This window comes from Carassius auratus, chromosome 39 (assembly GCF_003368295.1).
Source record: "Carassius auratus strain Wakin chromosome 39, ASM336829v1, whole genome shotgun sequence".
NCBI classification, from domain to species: domain Eukaryota; kingdom Metazoa; phylum Chordata; class Actinopteri; order Cypriniformes; family Cyprinidae; genus Carassius; species Carassius auratus.
The window spans coordinates 2844332-2866516 of record NC_039281.1 but is presented as its reverse complement, the minus strand read 5'-3'; the positions used below and the strand labels follow the sequence as shown (position 1 = coordinate 2866516).

The 22185-nt window shown below is 36.6% G+C and overlaps 1 protein-coding gene across 1 annotated transcript; it reads right to left on the bottom strand.

The window, feature by feature from the left end:
* Positions 1-18493: 18493 nt before the first annotated feature.
* On the bottom strand, positions 18494-20745 carry LOC113058010 (heterogeneous nuclear ribonucleoprotein H2-like). Its single transcript, XM_026225682.1, has 6 exons — positions 20652-20745; positions 19838-19862; positions 19672-19753; positions 19393-19538; positions 18780-18853; positions 18494-18707 (listed from the first exon to the last, which is right to left on the bottom strand). Exons 1-6 carry the CDS (start codon positions 20743-20745, stop codon positions 18511-18513), a joined length of 618 nt encoding a protein of 205 aa, XP_026081467.1. The 3' UTR covers positions 18494-18510.
* Between the last annotated feature and the right edge of the window lie 1440 nt (positions 20746-22185).

Genomic DNA, 22185 nt, shown 5'->3' with positions numbered 1-22185 from the left:
TCCAGAACAAAAATATACAGATATAATTTTCCAAAAATGAAAATGTGTATACGTTTTAGCTCTGCAATGGACATGCATACTCGGTGGAGCCTCGTTCGAAACTGTTAGGGTATGTCGAAAAAATCCCATCACATTTTCTCAGCAGAAATACCGACCTAGTGTTTACAAATTAGTCAAACGCCCTTATATATATATATATATATATATATATATATATATATATATATATATATATATATATATATATATATATATAGGTAATCCAGCGATTTAGGACGATTTTGAAGTTGGAGGATAAAATAGGAGTTTTCGATAGCTGTCATGAACCGGAGTGCACAGTCCTTGCAGACCTAGCATTTGCACAAGCATTTGATGTCAAAAAAAGTATATAATGTTTTTTTTATTTTTTGGAAAATAATTGGATTGTTTCGCTAGATAAGACCTTTCTTTCTCGGCTGGGGTTTAGAGCCATTTGAAGCTGCAGTCAAACTGCATTTTGGAAGTTCAAACTCACAGCACCATAGAAGTCCACTATATGGAGAAAATTCCGACAGAGTGAAAGGCCCATAGGGTCCTGCTGTGAGGAAACAAAAACACCTCTTTAATGCTCGAATGTAAAAACAGATTAACAGGCACCTCTCCAGTCTGGATCAAGGGCTGTCACATTTCAGCAAATAAAGAGTTTCTCTAACATAAATTACTACCTCTAGTTAGGATTTTCTTTCAACCATGTCAAAAGGAAAAAGAAGTTTTCCTGTGTACAGGTCCAAACAACTTAGAAGGGAGCAAGGAACAAAGAAAAAACAAATGAAAGAGGACACTGTCCAAATGAAGGTTCATTCCCTGTTCATTCCCATGGACCCCCAGCTCCCTCCACTGTAGTAACTGCTCCCCATTCTGCTCTGATTACCTGACAGGAAGAAGAAATGCACATTTTAGGGCCAGGAAGTTCTCAGTGCGAAAAGAACCACCATTTCTGACTCTTGAGGCCCAGATGACAAGCGATGCAGATTTGTCATGAAAGAGTAGTTTAGTTACCAGTATTATAGTTAACTAAAACTAAAAACCATCACAAAAACATTACCATTACTTAAAATATAAAACAACTTATTTTAGCTAATTGACAAGGCAAAATTCTCATGTTAATGTAATTTAATATTGTAGCTAAAACAAGAATTAATAAAACTATGTAGATATGTATATAAAAAAAAAATTACGTTTTGAAAATGAAGATATATAAAATAAAACTGTTTCAAATTAATAATTATAACAGCACCTCAATTATACTATTACACAATATTTTTTAAAATTCCACATGAAAAGCAATAAGCAGTATCATAAGAGTATCATACAAGTCCTGTTTAGTTTGTTTTTATACACTGGCACCACCCATGTAGCAGTACATCAGGTGAACTGTTTAAATGGTCAGATGGTGGTCAAAGGTGAAACTGTTTAAACTCTGGGTGTAAACAGTACATCATTAAAAGTGCATGCAATCCAGTGCCAGAGATAATGCTGATTTGATGACTTTAAGTTTAATGCATTGGGAGACATTGATGGAGGTCATGTGATGGGGCTTTGAGTGATGAGTCAAATTCTACCCTACTTGGACCCCTAAAAGATTCCATCTACTGGAAGAACTCTCTGGATGTTCCATTTGGAACCCAATTATAAATCTAAAAATATTAAGACTTAACCAGCAACATGCATCAATAACAATACATCTTTTTTTTTTTCTTGAATTACACATCCTGTGTACAAATTGTAATGTGCTAATTCAGAGGCTGCATCCATTGAAGGCTGCATTTCAAGACAGAATACCGTGTGGTGATGAAGGCTTTACATTTTAATGGCTCTATTACATACAGCCTCAAAATGCGTCCGTCATTTCCCAGGTCATGAAGGATTCAACAGATCCGTCACGGACCAGACTAATCACAGCTTTCTCACTAAAAAACGATTTATACTTTTTATTATGTAAATACATGGACAAAAGAGAAGATATTTAGATATATAAATAATATACTAACCATCAACTTAACCTATGGATTTCACATGCAGCCTTCCCTGAATCGTGCTCTCTGTTAAATATGTGAACATTATGATGTTGAAATTTTAGTTAGCGCAACAGAAAGATACTATGTAGTCAATGTATAATCCAAACAAACTTTATTAGGGCCCGAGCACCGAGGTGCGAGGACCCTCTTGTATCTGCTTTGTTTATTATTATTAGGGCCCGAGCCAATGGGCGCAGGGCCCTATTGTTCCCCTAAGGATTATTCTTCTTATTATTATTTTTATTTTTTATGAACCTTCCGGGGGTTTTTGGGGGCCTTAACATACTCAAAAACTCTTGAAAATTGGCACACACATTGGAACCTGCGGCCATCAGGACGCCACAGAGGCTGGGACCTGGGCGTGGCACAGGGGCTCTACAGTGCCCCCTGGAACACAGTCAGAAACCTTGAACCATAGCTCACACACACTTGCATGTATTTATATGAAACTCAGTACACTTATAGATCTCATTGAGCTGAACAACTTTTGCGCTCTATGTCATAGGCTCCGCCCAACAGGAAGTCAGCTATTCAGGGCTGTTTAAAAAAAGCATGCTCTGGAATTTGAAATACTCCTCTGAGGGCTTTCAACCGTTTGCTTCGAAACTCGGTGAAAATGATCTCAAGACATTGGGGATGAAAAATTGCGAGGGGATTTTTGATATCTCGAAGGGTTTGCCCGTGGCGTGGCGTTGAATTTAGGGCAAAAAATTAGAAACAGGAAATGCCTAATAACATCCACATACATTACCTGAGTTTGATCAAACTTCATCGGTTTGTTCGAAGTATGATACCGATCGTATATATGTGACTATTAAGAGTCAACGTTATAGCGCCACCAACTGGCAGCAGGAAATTGAGTCATTTTCAAAATGCTTTGAATTCAGCATCTTATTTTTACTCGATTTGCTTCAAACTTCATCAGAATAATGCCAAAACATGGCCGATGTAAACCTGTTGTGGGAATATTGATATCTTATATATTGTTGCCATGGCAACGTGTCAAACGTGAATATTCTGTTATGGTGATTTTGAGGCAGATAACAACCTCAGATTTACATGAAACTCAAAACACATATCAGTATTATTGATAGCTAGACAATGGAAAAAGCTTTTACAAGGGCGTGGAAGAGGCACTCTATAGCGCCACCTTTTGTCAAAAGTGGGGGGGTTAGTTTTAGCTACAGACACCAAACTCGGTACGTATATTGTTCTTATCAAGACGGACAACTTTCTAATTCACAGTTATCAGCTACGACCAACAGGAAGTCAGCTATTTTGATTTGAATATGGATTTTTGAAAAAAAATTGAGCTGTGATTTAATCCATACTCCTCAGAGGAAAATTTCACTATACTCACCAAACTTTATCTACATGTTGCAAAAACATTGAGGAACTTAAATTGCAAACAGATTTTGGTTAGCTTGAACGGTTTTGTCGTGGTGATTTTTTGAAATGACAGTCAAAAAAGGAATCATTAACTGTCTTGTATTTTATTTTTAAATTGCAGCTTCCAAACACTTAAAAGCATTTTCTCATACAGAGATCAAATCATTCTGAGGAAATATGCATAGTTTCATGACTTTACGACACTGTATGATTAAAAGAAAATTAAAAAACTGTCAGACATCTCATCTCACTCTGTCCCTCTGTTTGAGGAATGTATGTGTGCTGACTGAGTGTGTGTGTGTGTGTGTGTGTGTGTGTGTGTGTGTGTGTGAGTGAGTGTGAGTGGGGGATGGGCATGAGCTGAGTGGCAGACAGACAGGGAGAGAGAGAGGGACTTAAACATCTCTTTAATCACCAGATTTTTGTTGTTGTTGCTAATTGTGCTGTTTTCATTACAGCTTAAGAAATCTCTTAGGCCTTATCCTTTTCTGACAGTTTCAGTGATTAAAAAAAAATTCTAAAAATACTTATTTGTGCTGCAAATAATAATTTTAGTCCCACTTTATATTAGGTGGCCTTAACTACTATGTACTTACATAAAAAATAAGCACAATGTACTTATTGTGTTCATATTGTATTTTAAAACACTTTTGCTGCTATTGAGGTGGGATAGGGGTAAGGTTAGGGAGAGGGTTGGAGGTATGGGTAAGTTTAAGGGTGGGTTAAGGTGTAAAGTATGGGTCAACAGTGTATTTATAAATGCAATTACAGAAATTAAATACAGATGTAATTACATGTAGTTTTTTTTTTTTTGAAATATAAGTACAATGTAAAAACATGTATGTACACAATAAGTACATTGTACTAAATTATTAATTAAAATGTAAGTACATAGTAGTTAAGGCCACTTAATATAAAGAGGGGCCATAATTTCAAACTCATTTGATACTGACCTCTGACATCCTGTGATTGACATTAATCTGAATTTATATAATCTCATGGATGTAACAGTAAAACTGTTCAGCTCACAGATGACGACCAAGCTGTGATGCAAGCAGAACTATTTCACAAATGCTTATAGGTCAATAAATTTATAACAAAACACTTTTAATTACTTAAGGATTTGGTAACAAATTAAAATAATGTCTCATTTTTTAACATTAGTAAATGCATTGGTAGATACCTACAAAATACCTAATACAAAGTCTCTTGGTAGGAAATCCGAATCCCAACAGGAAGTAGGTTATTTAGAATTTTCTCTGCAAAATTGGCGTTGTTTTTGCCATTTTCTGGGGATGTACTTTAACAAACTCCTCCTGGAGATTTATTCAGATCACCACCAAACTTGGTCAGTTAAATCTAAAGTCCTTTGCGATGTTAAATTGCCAAGATCTTGAGGTTTCGTTAAAGGGCATGTCCATGGCGACCTGACAGATTTCGATGTTTCGCCATGAAAAAGGAAGTTGCTGTAACTCAGACATACAATGTCCAATCTGCCCTAAACTTCACATGTTAGATAAGACTTCTGCCCTTAAGAGAGCTACATGCCCATATTCAGTTATAGTCATAGCGCCACCTGCTGGCAACAGGAAGTGACATATTTTACGCTGCGACAAACTACTCCTAGAAATCTTTTGACATTAATGTATTTTTTGTGGTCAGTCTAATCTTAAGGCCTGAGCAATGTTAAATTGTGGAGATCTTGAGTTTTTTTTAAAGGGCGTGTCCATGGCGCCATGACAAAATTTGACGTCTCGCCACAGCAAGAGAAGTTGTTGTAACTGAGGCATAAAATGTTCAATCTTCCCCAAACTTCACATGTTCGATAAGAGTCCTGCCCTGAACACATCTGAAGGCCAATATTCCATTATAATGATAGCGCCACCTGCTGGCAACAGGAAGATTGGCACATATATGGAATAAACATTGATATATTCTACTTATATTTATGAGTTTAAACGCATATTTCTCACCGTTCACCTATTTACTAAAGCCACTCGCTGCCGGTGAGCCCGGGTGCGAGGGCCCGTTCATCGCTGCTTGCAGCTTTAATTATTAGGGCTCAAGCCCGAAGGGGCGAAGAGCCCTATTGTTCTTCTAAGGATTATTAGGGCTCAAGCCTGGAGGGCGAGAGCCCTATTGTTTTCCTTAGGATTATTTTTTATTATTATTATTATTTTTTTCCAACGTTACGGGGGCTTTTGGGGTCCTTAACATGCTCGAAAACTCTTGAAAATTGGCACACACCTTGGAACCTGCGGCCATTAGGGCTGGGCAGAGACAGATACACGGGCGTGACACAGGGGCTCTACAGCGCCCCCTGGAATACTGAGGGCCATATATCATACATACTTGCACGTAGACACACGAAACTCGGTACACATGTAGATCTCATCAAACCAAACAACTTTCGTACTGCATGTCATAGGCTCCGCCCAACAGGAAGTTGGTTATTTAGGGTTTAGTATTCATATTTTTCGTCAAAGTTGTGGGGGCTTTTGGGGTCCTTAACATACTCAAAAACTCTTGAAAATTTGCGCACACTTTGGAATCTGTGGCCTTTAGGAGCCTGCAGAGGCTGGGACCCGGGCGTGGCACAGGGGCTCTACGGCGCCCCCTGGATCACAGTCTGAAATGTTGATGTATAGCTCACACATTATCACACATATGCATATGAAACTCAGTACACATATAGATCTCATCGTGCCGAACAACTTTCGTATTGCATGTCATAGGCTCCGCCCAACAGGAAGTCAGCTATTTAGAGTTATGTAAAAAGCGCATGCTCTGGAATTTGAAATACTTGTCATAGGTTTTTTTGCCGATTGCCACCAAACTCGGTCAACATGATCTCAAGACATTGGGGATGAAAAATTGCCAGGGGATTTTTGATATCTCGAACGGTTTGCTCGTGGAGAGGTGTTGAAATTATGGCGAGAAATGAGAAACAGGAAGTGTCTAATACCATCCACATACATTTCCTGATTTTAATCAAACTTCATCCGATTATTCTTTGTATGATGTCGATCGCATATATGTGACTATTAGGAGTCAAAGTTATAGCGCCACCAACTGGCAGCAGGAAGTGTGTCATTTTCAAAATGCTTTGAATTCAGCATCTTATTATTACTCAATTTGCTTCAAACTTCATCAGAATAATGTTAAAACACAGCCTATATAAATCTGCTGGGGGGATATTGATATCTAAAAATATTGTTGCCGTGGCAACATGTTAAACTGGAATACTTCTCAGGTGATTTTGAGGCATATAACATGCTTAGAATTTCATCAAACTCAGAACACATATCAGTATTTATGATAACTAAACACTGGCAAAAGTTCATAAGAGGGCGTGGAAGAGGCACTCTATAGCGCCACCTTTTGTCAAAAGTGGGGGGGTTAGTTTTAGCTACAGACACCAAACTCGGTACAAAAATTGTTCTCATCAAGACGGACAACTTTCTAATTCACAGTCATCAGCTACGATCAACAGGAAGTCAGCTATTTTGATTTGAATGTGGATTTTTTTTTTACATTTAGCTGTGAATTAATGCATACTGCTCAGAGGAGAGTAACACTATACACACCAAACTTTGTCTACATGATGCCAAAACATTTTAAACAACTTAAATTGCCAATAGATTTTGGATAGCTTGAACGGTTTTGTCGTGGTGATTTTTTTTAAATGACATTAAAAATTGAATTATTAATTTTCCTGCATTTTTAAATTCCAAACACTTCAAAACCTTTTTTCATACAGACAAAAAGTAATTCTGAGTAAATATGGATAGTTTCATGACTTTACAACACTGTATGGATAACAGAAAATTAAAAAAACTGTCAGACATCTCATCTCACTTCTGTCCCTCTGTTTGAGTGTGCTTAGACTTCCATTGTCTGAGAGAAATTGCGCCCCTACAGGTGCAATTACCGGAGTTTTAGTTTCTCTTTTAAATTGGTTAAAATACAAATAAATACTTAGATTTAATTCACACTGACAAGCTAAACCAACATATCTGATTATTACCGGGTCAGGGCTCATTAATAATTGATGTGTGGTCAGTGATACGTGAGAAACACGAGAGATGAATCACTGCTCTGAGCATGAGCGTGTGGAATGAGTTTATTCTTGTTTTATAGCTTTTACAAATAAAATATTGCAGCGATATCACACAATTCACCAATTAGAACACACCAAGAGCTAAATTCAGATGTTTTTGAACTGTTTGTGTAAAAATTAAATATTTGCGGCTGCCTATCTGAAATCACCGCCTCCGATCAGCGCGTAGTGTTACGAGCTGAAAACAAACGAATTTATTCTTGTTTAAGAGCTTTTTTAAATAAAATATTGCCACAGATGCACACAATACACCAATTATAACACAACAAGAGCTAACTGCAGGTGTTTGTAACCAGTTTAAGTGTGCAAGACTATTTGAAAGTGCGACTGGCAGAATAACATATCTCTTGAGCTGCAGGTTTCTGCCTTTCGTCGTACGAACGTAGTGGATTTGAATATTAAAGTGACCACATTTACCACTTGCTTCTGTATTCAATTTTAATCTATATATATAAAAAAGGAAACTCATTCGACTTGGCTGCTTTTTTAATGTGTGCGTACTTATTTATTTACCTTTTTATACATTTTGTATAATTTCATAGTTTGTGTATTACAATTATAAAAACAAAAATAAATTTAGCCACTCACATAGAAATAGCTTAGGCCTTATCCTTTTTCTGTCAGTTTTAGGGATTTTTAAAAATCCTAAAAAAAAAAAAACTTATTTGTGCTGCAAATAATAATTTCAAACTCATTTGATACTGACCTATGACATCCTGTGACATTATATTTATTTGAATTTACATAATCTCATGGATGTAACAGTAAATCTGTTCAGCTCACAGATCAATACTAAGCTGTAATGCAAGCAGAACTTTCACAAATGCTTATGAGTCATTTAAGGATTTGATAACACTGTAAAATAATGTCTAATTTGTTAACATTAGCAAATGCATTGATAACACTTTATAATAACTGCACTCATTAGTAAATAGTCAGTTCATGCTTTATAAAGCCTTGTCCCAATATTAATAGTCAGGAGTAAGCAGTTCATAAATACAGCTATAAATAGCTTGTCCTTAGTTTATAAGCACATTTATTAAAAAGGAGAGTAAAGGGTCAGTTATCTTCCTATGAAAAATAAAAGATAAAAATAAACTAACAACAACACAGATTGATACAGAACTCAGAAATGTTATTGTGGATTTATGATAAAATCAGCCTGTAAATGAATTCATACTCCTCCTCATACTACTCCATACTCATTTTTCAACATGATGCCTATATACTGAGATGTTAAATTGTGAATGGGTTTAGGATAGCTTAAATGGTGTTGCCATAGAGATTTATTAAAGTAACATAAAAAAAAAACAATAGTTATTTTACTATATCTTTAAAATTTTTCATTCTAACTCTTCATAATTTTTTTTATATAAGTAGAAGTCCTCATTTGAAGGAAGCACAGTAAGTTTCATAGCTTTATCATTTTCAAGAGCCAGCATAAAATTAAAACTATCATAACTTAAAAATCAAGCTTGCAATTCTTAGTACCTATAATGGCCACCAGAGGGAGCTATAGGATTACTTTTAAATAATTATTGTAGAAACGAGTATGATTTAAATCATTTATAGAAATCTTTCGAAATAAAATAATATGTATTTTAGGAATTTTACTGATAAAATGACCCTCACTTAATTAGAATAACAAGCTGAAGTATTTTGAACTGTATATTAAGAATAATTCTTTATAGGCTTTATGGACAGATACGTTTTGAGCGACTCATAAAGGTTCAGCACCACATCCTCTTTTACCACTGTTTAAAGAATTAATCTTACAGAACAGGTGTGAATGAATTTTGGATAGCTTGAATGGTTTTGTCGTGGTGATTTTTTGAAACAATAGTAAAAAAAGGAACCAGTAAATGTCTTTTTATTTTTTTAAAGTGCAGCTTCTAAACACTTCAAAAAAAATGTACACATAGAAGACCAGTCATTCTGAGGAAATATGCATAGTTGCATGACTATACAACATTATATGGATGATAGAAAATTAAAAAACTATCATACATCTGATGTCACTCAGTCCCACTGTCACTGTGGGTAATGTGTGTGTGTGTGTGTGTGTATGTGTGTGTGTGTGTGTGTGTGTTAAGTGAATTAGGTGTGAAACTATCAGGGAGCATTTAGTCTCCAGCGCCAACATTTTACAGAACTGCCACTTTCCTGGAGTCTCCAGAATTACTCGGTGTCAGGCTCTGAGAGACTTAAAATTCCAAAAAATGATTTAATTAGAATACCATGAAGTATTGTGAAATACTATATATTAAGGCTTTATATATAGGCTTAATAAACAGATTAGAGTGACTCGTGAAGGACCAGCACCACCTCCTCTTGTTCGATGGTTTGAGGAATATATCTTCCTGAATCCAGAATTAAGATTTAGGAGCTCATTTTTATTCCACCTCCTTTCCTGAAAGTCTGTCTTGCAGAATTGACTAAAAATTAATCTTCACATTAATTCCTAATTATTTTGCAATTCTTTTTGTCAGTTCTTCTTGACCTGTTTTTCTCGTCCAGCTTTCGTGGACTATTGTATAGCACTCATAAATGATTAAATAAAAAATAATGGTAGTTATTAAGATTGATATGGTTTGGAATTGGTAAAATATGCTTGGAAAAAAATCACAATAAAACAATGTTTTAATGTTTAAGTTTGGAATATTAACTGACATGAATGAATGCTATATAAATATTGTTCATGTTAACATAATGTTTATAAATGGAATCTTATTGTAAAGTGTTACTAAACTTATATACATATATATATTGTTCTGTGAATGTGATTTTAAAGTCTAGATGATTCGGATTAACCCTTTAACTGCCATATCCTTTAAAACCTCACTGCCAGAGGGATATTGTGAATGCATGTGCCCGCTGGGCACAGTTTACCTGATGCCACCGGGGTGGCGATGGCATTGGTGGCTTGAGCCCGCCATCGCTGCTTGCAGCTATATTTCTTATTATTTTTTTTATTTTTTATTTAACCTTCCGGGGGTTTTTAGGGGCCTTAACATGCTCAAAAACTCTTGAAAATTGGCACATACATTGGAATCTGCGGCCATCAGGGCGCCGCAGAGGCTGGGACCCGGGCGTGGCACAGGGACTCTACAGCGCCCCCTGGAACACCTTCAGAAATCTTGAACCATAGCTCACACAGACTTGCATGTATTTATATGAAACTCGGTACACTTATAGATCTCATTGAGCCGAACAACTTTCACACTTTATGTCATAGGCTCCGCCCAACAGGAAGTCAGCTATTCAGGGCTGTTTAAAAAAAGCATGCTCTGGAATTTGAAATACTCCTCTGAGGTTTTCAACCCGTTCGCCACGAAACTCGGTGAACATGATCTCAAGACATTGGGGACGAAAAATTGCGAGGGGATTTTTGATATCTTGAACGGTTTGCCCGTAGCGAGGCGTGGAAATTATGGCGAGAAATGAGAAACAGGAAATGTCTAATAACATCCACATACATTTCCTGAATTTTATCAAACTTCATTGGTTTGTTCGTTGTATGATACCGATCGTATATATGTGACTATTAAGAGTCAACGTTATAGCGCCACCAACTGGCAGCAGGAAGTGAGTCATTTTCAAAATGTTTTGAATTCAGCATCTTATTTTTACTCGATTTACTTAAAACTTCATCAGAATAATGACAAAACACGGCCGATGTAAATCTGTTGTGGGGATATCGATATCTGATATGGGGTTGCCATGGCAACGTGTCAAACTTGAATGTTCTGTTATGATGAGTTTGAGGCAGACACCAACCTCAGATTTACATGAAACTAAAAACACATATCAGTATTAGTGATAGCTAGACAATGGGAAAAGCTTTTAAAAGGGTGTGAAGGAGGCATGCTATAGCGCCACCTTTTGTCAAAAGTGGGGGGTTTAGTTTTAGCTACAGACACCAAACTTGGTACATAAATTGTTCTTATCAAGACGGACAACTTTCTAATTCACAGTCATCAGCTACGACCAACAGGAAGTCGGCTATTTTGATTTGAATATTTAAATTGAGCTCTGATTTAATGCATTCTCCTCAGAGGAAATGTTCACTATACTCACCAAACTTTGTCTACATGTTGAAAAAACATTGAGGAACTTAAATTGCGAACGGATTTTGGTTAGCTTGAACCGTTTTGTCGTGGTGATTTTTTGAAATGACAGTAAAAAGGGAATCATTAATTGTCTTGTATTTTTAAATTGCAGCTTCCAAACACTTAAAAAAAATTCATACAAAGATCAAATCATTCTGAGGAAATATGCATAGTTTCGTGACCTTACAACACTGTATGATTAAAAGAAAATTAAAAAAAAACTGTCAGACATCTCAACTCACTCTGTCCCTCTGTTTGAGCAATGTATGTGTGCTGACTGAGTGCATGTGTGTGTGTGAGTGTGTGTGTGTGAGTGGGGGATGGGCATGAGCTGAGTGGCAGACACAATGAGAGAGAGAGAGAGAGACTTAATCATCTCTTTAATCACCAGAAAAAAATGTATTTTAAATTGTTATTTTTTGTTGCTGTTGCTAACATTGCTGTTTTCATTACAGCTTAAGAAATCTCTAAGGCCTTATCCTTTTCTGACAGTCTCAGGAATTAAAAACAAAATTCTAAAAATACTTATTTGTGCTGCAAATAATAATTTCAACTCATTTGATACTGACCTATTCCATCCTGTGACATGACATGTATCTACATTTTTAAAATCTCATGGATGTAACAGTAAAACTGTTCAGTTCACAGATCAAGACTAAGCTTCTTTCACAAATGCTTATAAGTCATTAAAGGATTTAATAACACTGTAAAATAATGTCTAATTTGTTAACATTAGTAAATGCATTGGTAACACTTTATAATAACTGCACTCATTAGTAAATAGTCAGTTTATGCTTTATAAAGCCTTGTCCCAATATTAATAGTCAGTAGTAAGCAGTTTATAAATACAGCTATAAATAGCTTGTTCTTGGTTTATAAGCACATTTATTAAAAAGGAGAGTAATCTTTTCAGTTATCTTCCTATGAAAAATAAAAAAAAATAAAAATAAACAAACAACAACACAGATTGATACAGAACTCAGAAATTTTATTGTGGATTTATGATAAAATCAGCATGTAAAAATGAATTCATACTCCTCCGAGAAGACATAAGTAGTTCACACCAAACTTTTTCAACATGATGCTAATATACTGAAGATGTTAAATTGCGAATGGGTTTAGGATACCTTAAATGGTGTGGCCATAGCGATTTATTAAAGTAACATAAAAAAATACAATAGTTATTTTACGATATCTTTAAAATTTTTAATTTCAACTCTTCATAATTTTTTATATATGTAGAAGTCATCATTTGAAGGAAGCACAGTAAGTTTCATAGCTTTATCATTTTCAAGAGCCAGCATAAAATTAAAACTATCATAACTTATAAATCAAGCTTGCAATTCTTAGTACCAATAATGGCCACCAGATGGAGCTATAGGATTACTTTTAAATAATTATTGTAGAAACGAGTATAATTTAAATCATTTATAGAAATCTTTCAAAGAAAAATAATATGAATTTTATGTATTTACTGATAAAATGACCCTCACTTAATTAGAATAACAAGCTGAAGTATTGTGAACTGTATATTAAGAAATAATTCTTTATAGGCTTTATGGACAGATAAGTTTTGAGTGACTCTTGAAGGTTCAGCCCCACATCCTCTTTTACCACTGTTTAAAGAATTTATCTTACAGAACAGGTGCGAATGAATTTTGGATAGCTTGAATGGTTTTGTCTTGGTGATTTATTGAAATAACAGTAAAAAAGTAACCAGTAAATGTCTTTTTATTTTTTTAAAGTGCAGCTTCTAAACACTTCAAAAAAATGTACACATAGAAGACAAGTCATTCTGAGGAAATATGCATAGTTTCATGACTATACAACACTATATGGATGATAGAAAATTAAAAAACTATCAAACATCTGATGTAACTCTGTCCCTCTGTCACTGTGGGTAATGTGTGTGTGTGTGTGTGTGTGTGTGTGTGTGTGTGTTTGTGTGTGTGTGTTTGTGTGTGTGTGTGTGTGTGTGTTAAGTGAATTAGGTGTGAAACTATCAGGGAGCATTTAGTCTCCAGTGCCAACATTTTACAGAACTGCCACTTTCCTGGAGTCTCAGAATTACCCTGTGTCAGGTTCTGAGAGATCTAAGATTCAAAAAAATGATTTAATTAGAATACCATGAAGTATTGTGAAATACTATATATTAAGACTTTATATATAAGCTTTATGAACAGATTAGAGTGACTCGTGAAGGACCAGCACCACCTCCTCTTGTCCGATGGTTTGAGGAATATATCTTCCAGAATCTGGGATTAAGATTTAGGAGCTCTTTTTTATTCCACCTCCTGTCTTGCAGAATTGACTAAAAATTAATCTTCACATTAATTCCTAATTATTTTGCAATTCTTTTTGTCAGTTCTTCTTGACCTGTTTTTTTCTTCTTCTTTTCTGACCTCATGACCCAGTCAGCATTTTTTGTACAATGGCCAAGTCTTAACTTATCAATTTCTGTATTGCATTTGTGTTTGATATTTCTCACAGGCTTTACAGAGTTAAAACTCTTTTTTTAGCGCATTTCATCTGTAAAAGAAAACATGCCCAATAATTCTGCACACATGAAAATAAGGAGTTTTTCTCTTCCAGCTTTCCTGGACTATTGTATAGCACTCATAAATGATTAAATAAAAAAATAATGGTAGTTATTAAGATTGATATGGTTTGGAATTGGTAAAATGTGCTTGGAAAAAACAATGTTTTAATGTTTAAGTTTGGAATATTAACTGACATGAATGAATGCTATATAAATATTGTTCATGTTAACATAATGTTTAGAAATGAAATATTATTGTAAAGTGTCACTAAAGTTATATATATTGTTCTGTGAATGTGATTTTAAAGTCTTGATGATTCGGATTAACCCTTTAACTGCCATATCCTTTAAAACCTCACTGCCAGAGGGATATTGTGAACAGTTTACCTGATGCCACCGGGGTGGCGATGGCATTGGTGGCTTGAGCCCGCCATCGCTGCTTGCAGCTATATTTATTATTATTCTTCTTCTCCAAAATGAATCGCATTTTTGAGGGCCTAAACATGCTCGAAAAGTCATGAAACTTTGCACACACCTCAGAACTGGCGAAAATTTACGTCTGATATGGGTTTCAGAAGTGGGTGTGGCAAAATGGCTCAACAGCGCCACCTATACACGTTCAACGGTGTGCGCCTCGAGCTACGTTTCATGTACATGTATGAAAATCGGTATACACATGTAACTCTCGAATACCTACAAAAAAGTCTCTTGGAGCAAAATCCGAAACCCAACAGGAAGTCGGTTATTTCTAATAATATGAGGAAATTTTGTGTCATTTTTGTCATTTCCATGCGTTGTATTTTAACGAACTCCTCCTAGAGATTCATTCAGATCAACACCAAATTTGGTATGCCTAATCTGAAGGCCTTTGCGATGTTAAATTGCGAAGCTTTTGAGTTTTCGTTAATGGGCGTGTCCGTGGCGGCCTGGCGAATTTTGATGATTCGCCATGAAACACGAAGTTGCTATAACTCAGACATACAATGGCCAATCTGCCCCAAACTTCACATGTTTGATGAGACTCCTGACCTGAACAGATTGACATGCCCATATTCAGTTATAGTCATAGCGCCACCTATTGGCAACAGGAAGTGACATATTTTACACTGCGATTAACTACTCCTAGAAATTTTATGACATCAATGTATTTTTTGTGGTCAGTCTAATCTAAAGGCCTGTGCGATGTTAAGTTGTGAAGATCTTGAGTTTTCGTTAAAAGGCGTGTCCATGGCGCCGTCACGAAGTTCGATGTCTCGCCATGGGAATAAAAGATGTTATAACTCAGGCATAAAATGTCCGATCTTCCCCAAACTGCACATGTGTGATAAGAGTCCTGACCTGAACAGATCTGAAGGCCAATATTCCATCAGGTGTGGCAAAATGGCTCGATAGCGCCACCTATACACTTTCAACAGAGTGCGCCTCGAGCTATGTTTCACGTACATGTACAAAAATCGGTATACACATGTAACACACCAATACCTACAAAAAAGTCTCTTGGTACGAAATCCGAATCCCAACAGGAAGTCGGTTATTTAGAATTTTCTCTGCAAAATTGGCGTTGTTTTTGCCATTTTCAGGGGTTGTACTTTAACGAACTCCGCCTAGAGATTTATTCAGATCAACACCAAACCTGGTCAGTGTAATCTTAAGCCCTTTGTGATGTTAATTTGCGAAGATCTTTAGATTTCGTTAAAGGGCGTGTCCATGGCGGCCTGACAAATTTCGATGTTTCGCCATGAAAAAGGAAGTTGCTGTAACTCAGACATACAATGTCCAATCTGCCCCAAACTTCACATGTTAGATAAAACTTCTGCCCTTAACAGATCTACATGCCCACATTCAGTTATAGTCATAGCGCCACCTATTGGCAACAGGAAGTGACATGTTTTACGCTGCGACAAACTACTCCTATTATTTTTTTGAAATTAACATATATTTTGTGGTCAGTCTAATCTAAAAGCCTGTGCAATGTTAACTTTTGGAGATCTTGAGTTTTTGTTAAAGGGTGTTTCCATGGCGCCATGACAAAATTTGATGTCTTGCCACAGCAAGAGAAGATGTTGTAACTCAAGCATAAAATGTTCAATCTTCCCCAAACTTCACGTTTGATAAGAGTCCTGGCCTGAACACATCTGAAGGCCAATATTCCATTATAATGATAGTGCCACCTGCTGGCAACGGTAAGATTGGCACATATATGGGATATACTTTGATATATTCAACTTATATTTAGGACATTAAATGCATATTTCTCAACGTTCACCTTTTTACTAAAGCCACACAACGGTGAGCCCGGGTGCGAGGGCCCGTTCATCGCTGCTTGCAGCTTTAATTATTATTCTTCTTCTTCTTCTCCCGAATGAATCGCATTTTTGAGGGCTTTAACATGCTCAAAAAGTCATGAAACTTTGCACACGCGTCAAACCTGGTGAAAATTTTCGTCTGATATAGGATTCAGAAGAGGGTGTTGCAAAATGGCTCGACAGCGCCACCTATACTAAGAAAATCAACAGCCTTCCAGCTATGTTTCACGTACATGCACGAAAATTGGCACACATATGTAACACACCAATACCTACAAAAAAGACTCTTGGACCAAAATTCTAAACCCAACAGGAAGTCGGTTATTTTTAATATTATGAGCAAATTTTGTGTAATTTTGTTCATTTCCATGTGTTGTATTTTAACTAACTCCTCCTAGAGATTTCCTCAAATCAACACCAAATTTGGTGTGACTAATCTAAAGGCCTTTGCGATGTTAAATTGCGAAGATCTTGAGTTTTCGTTGCAGGGCGTGTCCGTGGCGGCCTGGCGAATTTCGATGATTCGCCACGAAAAATGAAGTTGCTATAACTCACACATACAATGTCCAATCTGCCCCAAACTTCACATGTTTGATGAAACTCTGAACCTGAACAGATTGACGTGCCCATATTCCGTTAAAGTCATAGCGCCACCTATTGGCAACAGGAAGTGTCATATTTTACGCTGTGATGAACTACTCTTAGAAATTTTTTGACATCAATGTATTTTTTGTGGTCAATCTAATCTAAAGGCCTGTGCGATGTTCAGTTGTGAAGATCTTGAGTTTTCGTTGAAAGGCGTGTCCACGGCACCATGGCGAAGTTCGATGTCTCGCCATGTTAATAAAAGATGTTATAACTCAGGCATAAAATGTCCGATCTTCCCCAAACTTCACATGTGTGATAAGAGTCCTGACCTGAACAGATCTGCAGGCCAATATTCCACCGGGTGTGGCAGAATGGCTCGATAGCGCCACCTATACACTTTCAACGGAGTCTGCCTCGAGCTATGTCTCACGTACATGTACAAAAATTGGTACACACATGTAACACTCCAATACCTACAAAAAAGTCTCTTGGTACGAAATCCGGATCCCAACAGGAAGTCGGTTATTTTGAATTTTCCCTTCAAAATTGGTGTTGTTTTTGCCATTTTCAGGGGTTGTACTTTAAAGAACTCCTCCTAGAGATTTATTCAGATCAACACCAAACTTGGTCAGTGTAATCTAAAGCCCTTTGCGATAATAAATTGCGAAGGACTTGAGGTTTCGTTAAAGGGCGGGTCCATGGCGGCCTGACAAATTTCGATGTTTCGCCATGAAAAAGGAAGTTGCTGTAACTCAGACATACAATGTCCAATCTGCCCCAAACTTCACATGTTAGATAAAACTTCTGCCCTTAACAGATCTACATGCCCACATTCAGTTATAGTCATAGCGCCACCTATTGGCAACAGGAAGTGACATGTTTTACGCTGCGAAAAACTACTCCTATAATTTTTTTGAGATTAACATATATTTTGTGGTCAGTCTAATATAAAGGCCTGTGCAATGTTACCTTTTGGAGATCTTGAGTTTTTGTTAAAGGGCGTTTCCATGGCGCCATGACAAAATTTGATGTCTTGCCACAGCAAGAGAAGTTGTTGTAACTCAAGCATAAAATGTTCAATCTTCCCCAAACTTCACATGTTTGATAAGAGTCCTGGCCTGAACACATCTGAAGGCCAATATTCCATTATAATGATAGCGCCACCTGCTGGCAACGGTAAGATTGGCACATATATGGGATATACTTTGATATATTCCACTTATATTTAGGACATTAAATGCATATTTCTCAATGTTCACCTTTTTACTAAAGCAACACGATGGCGGTGAGCCCGGGTGCGAGGGCCCATTCATCGCTGCTTGCAGCTTTAATTCAGATTATATTTTAAGTACCTTTGAGGTACTGCTTGAGGTATGCTACAACAGGATAACACAAAAGGCTTTTAAATCAGGCATGAAGAATAGCAACACCTAGGGGTCCAAGGGTGATAGGATTTGGCAGGGAACTGCCTAGCAGAGCTACGGTAGAGCTGACAGTCAATGTAGTCACTGTAGCCCCCCATGCCACTCTGGTTACCATCACCCCCGCTGTAGCCAGAGCCCATCTGTGGACTGCTGTGTCCATGTGATGACTGGTTTCCTTCAGAGCAACAGTTACGCATTTATGATAGCCGCTCAGAAAGAGTTACTTATGTCTTAGAATAGGTCTTACCCATACTGCCCATCTTTTGACTACCATATCCCCCACTTCCGCCCCCTGTCGTAGAGTTTAGGAACAGCTCCATGAGAATAAAAGCCCATTCACATAAAGAATGATAACTATATTTATTTAGTGTCCACACCAACAGACGATAACATTATGTTTATTATAAACACATCCTGCAGTTTTGTTATCTGCTGGTTTGAATGCTAAGTGGATTCTGATTGGCTATCAATGTTTTCATTATTCATTAGCTTGAAAAGTTGCTTTGAAAGTAAATCCAGGGATATCATTCAAAACTTCATCGTTACAGTAACTGTCCTTGGTGTGAGCAGGCCTTTAGTGTTGTCAGTTAGGCTCCAGAATATCAACTATCATAAACAAAGTTGTTCAGTTTCATTCAACAGAAAAAATCTGACATTCAAGACCAATTTATAGGATGGAATTTAAAGGGACAGTTCACTCAAAATTAATTCTGTCATCATTTACCCAACCTGAAGTTGTTCAAAACCTTTATGAATTTCTTCTGACACAAAATAGGGTATTTAAAAAAAATTGGGTGAACTATCCCTTTAATGAAAATCTTTCAGTATTACCTTTGTAATACTCCCTATAATGTTCCCTGTAACACTTACGCATATTGGCTTTGTCCTTCAACATGGCAGCCACAGCATCCTCATATGTAGCAAACTCTACATCCATCTCGTCTGTTACTCTTCCATCAGGACCGATCTCCAGATGAACATGCACTGGGTTCAGTGGAGAGAAGAACTAGAGAAGAAAACATAGAAATAGACAGTAAACAGAACATTAATTAGGATGCTATGTAATCAAATAAACACTTTGTATTAACCTATACAAGAACACAGACTTGAAATAAACACGTGTGTGTAAAAGGACACACATTGTATCTGTCAGTCTCAGTGGCTCTGTACGGAAGGCCTCTCATGTGCACACAATGTTGCCACCGTCTCCATAACGACCATCTTTGAGGCAAATAAGAAAAAGATCAAGTTAAGAAAAAATATATATTCTGCCTGATAAGCCTTTCACTGTCTGTTTGACTTAACCGTGCACAAGTATGTTGACAGGAAGCTACAGAAACAGAACAAGATTCAAAGATTTGTCTCAACAGAGTAAACTAATGCTATAAAAGAAAGCTCCTTTATTCTTCATTTAGCAGAGGCTTTCGTATCTGAAGTGACATTATAAATGCTATATAAAAAATGCAGTCCATTATTCCAAGGTTAAGTCTGGAAAATTATGCCAGAAATCACACGAGGATTGAACCTACAACCATGCATTTAGCCGTCCAAATCAGCAACTATTGTTTTGTAACTATTTCAGCCGAGTGCCATAGTGTCTTTATTTGTCTTTATATATACACTACCACTCAAAAGTTATTTTTTTTATGTTTTTAAAAAAAGATACTTTAATTCATCAAGAATTAAACCAATCAAAAGTGACAGCAAATGTTATTTTTAACTTTCTGTCAAATCACATAACCCTGGGGAAAAAAAATGCATATCCACAGAAACTTATCTGGAGTAAGCAAGATCTTTATTTTATTTATTTTTTAATTGATACTTTTATTCAGCAAGGCATTACTTCATCAAAAGTAAAAAAAATACTTTTATACGGAATTTCATAAATACTTTCTTGTATATTTTTATAAAATAGTATCACAGGAATAAATTACAATATTCAAATAGACAAAAAGTACTCACATTTGTAATAATGTTTCACAATATGACTGTTTTTTATTGACCAAATAAATGTAGCCTTGGTGAGAATTAAATATTTTAGAAAAAAATCATACCGACCCTAAACTTCTGAACAGCAGTGAGATATATCAAAGTAAAGTTCAAGGTTAAATATTATCACGTCTCATTTTCTCAAAGGAGACTCCTCGGCCCATGCTGTTGTATCTGCGGTCGCGTCCAGGCCTGTCGTAGGGGAACGGTCTCTGAATGGCCATGACCTTACGCTGGGGTTCATAATGTGTGCGTACGTCTGCTCCTATATACCTAAGGATGAAATTGAAGAGTAATGGCAACTGGCAAGAGAAAAGCATTCCTGCATGCAGTATAAATAACGGCTGTCTGAAAACGTGTCTAATGAACAGAGACCCTTATTAAGATTGAGTTTGGGATGACACTAATTAACAGTCAGCTTCTCCGTTCAGTGACTTTATGTAACAGCTTCCGAAAAAAAAACAGAGAGACAGAGAATGAAGAACCCTTTAGTTTCATTCAACCCTTGATATGAAGAACTTTTCTTATGGTCACCCAAAGACAGTTGACAGTGTGTTATTGTGGTCTTATTGGACTGACATGCTGCTTTCGTTCTCTGCTAGGAAAGCACTTCAGACTGTTAGGGCTAACTTTGTATTACCTGTTTAACTGGGTCCTCGTGATCTGAAGTCTTCAAAATGGTAGAAAAACTGAGAAATTCCTCTTGCATAAAACTTAGTGCTGAGTGGCCATGTGACAAGCCGGGAAGCAGCGAGGGTTTATGTCTAACATCTCAAATCATTAGAAATGTTTCTAGAGCAGCAAATCATCACATTAGAATGATTTCTGTTGGATCACGTAACACTGAAGAGTGAGGTGGTGATGCTGAAAATTAAGCTTTAGCATCACAAGAATACAGGTCCTTCTCAAAAAATTAGCATATTGTGATAAAGTTCATTATTTTCCATAATATAATGATAAAAATTAAACTTTCATATATTTTAGATTCATTGCACACCAACTGAAATATTTCAGGTCTTTTATTGTTTTAATACTGGCATACAGCTCATGAAAACCCAAAATTCCTATCTCAAAAAATTAGCATATCATGAAAAGGTTCTCTAAACAAGCTATTAACCTAATCATCTGAATCAACTAATTTACTCTAAACACCTGCAAAAGATTCCTGAGGCTTTTAAAAACTCCCAGCGTGGTTCATTACTCAAAACCGCAATCATGGGTAAGACTGCTGACCAGAAGGCCATCATTGAAACCCTCAAGCGAGAGGGTAAGACACAGAAAGAAATTTCCTGAACGAATAGGCTGTTCCCAGAGTGCTGTATCAAGGCACCTCAGTGGGAAGTCTGTGGGAAGGAAAAAGTGTGGCAAAAAACGCAGCACAACGAGGGGGGGGGGGGTGAGTGGGTTAAATTCATGAATTCTGAGTCACTTAATAAACTAGGGAAACTCTTTCGAATAACTGAGGAAAGGAAAGGAACCACATACCTTCTGATTTGTCGACACTGCTGTGTGGGATGTGAAACTACAGCGCTCTCAATCAATATGCCCAACACAAATATGCCTAACGGTACATGTTATTGTGCCATATAACATATGGATAGTATGTTATCAGTACATGATGTTCGTTCTCTATCTGTACCACTAACAGGAACATGTTACTATTT

Coding starts and splice junctions, on each gene's coding strand:
- LOC113058010 (XM_026225682.1), bottom strand. CDS start 20,745: ATGGCCATTCAGAGACCGTTCCCCTACGACAGGCCTGGACGCGACCGC. Junction 19,863..20,651: donor CTCCTTTGAGAAAATGAGAC/GTGATAATATTT, acceptor CTGTTTCTGTAG/CTTCCTGTCAACATACTTGT. Junction 19,539..19,671: donor CTGAGACTGACAGATACAAT/GTGTGTCCTTTT, acceptor TTTCTTCTCTAG/TTCTTCTCTCCACTGAACCC.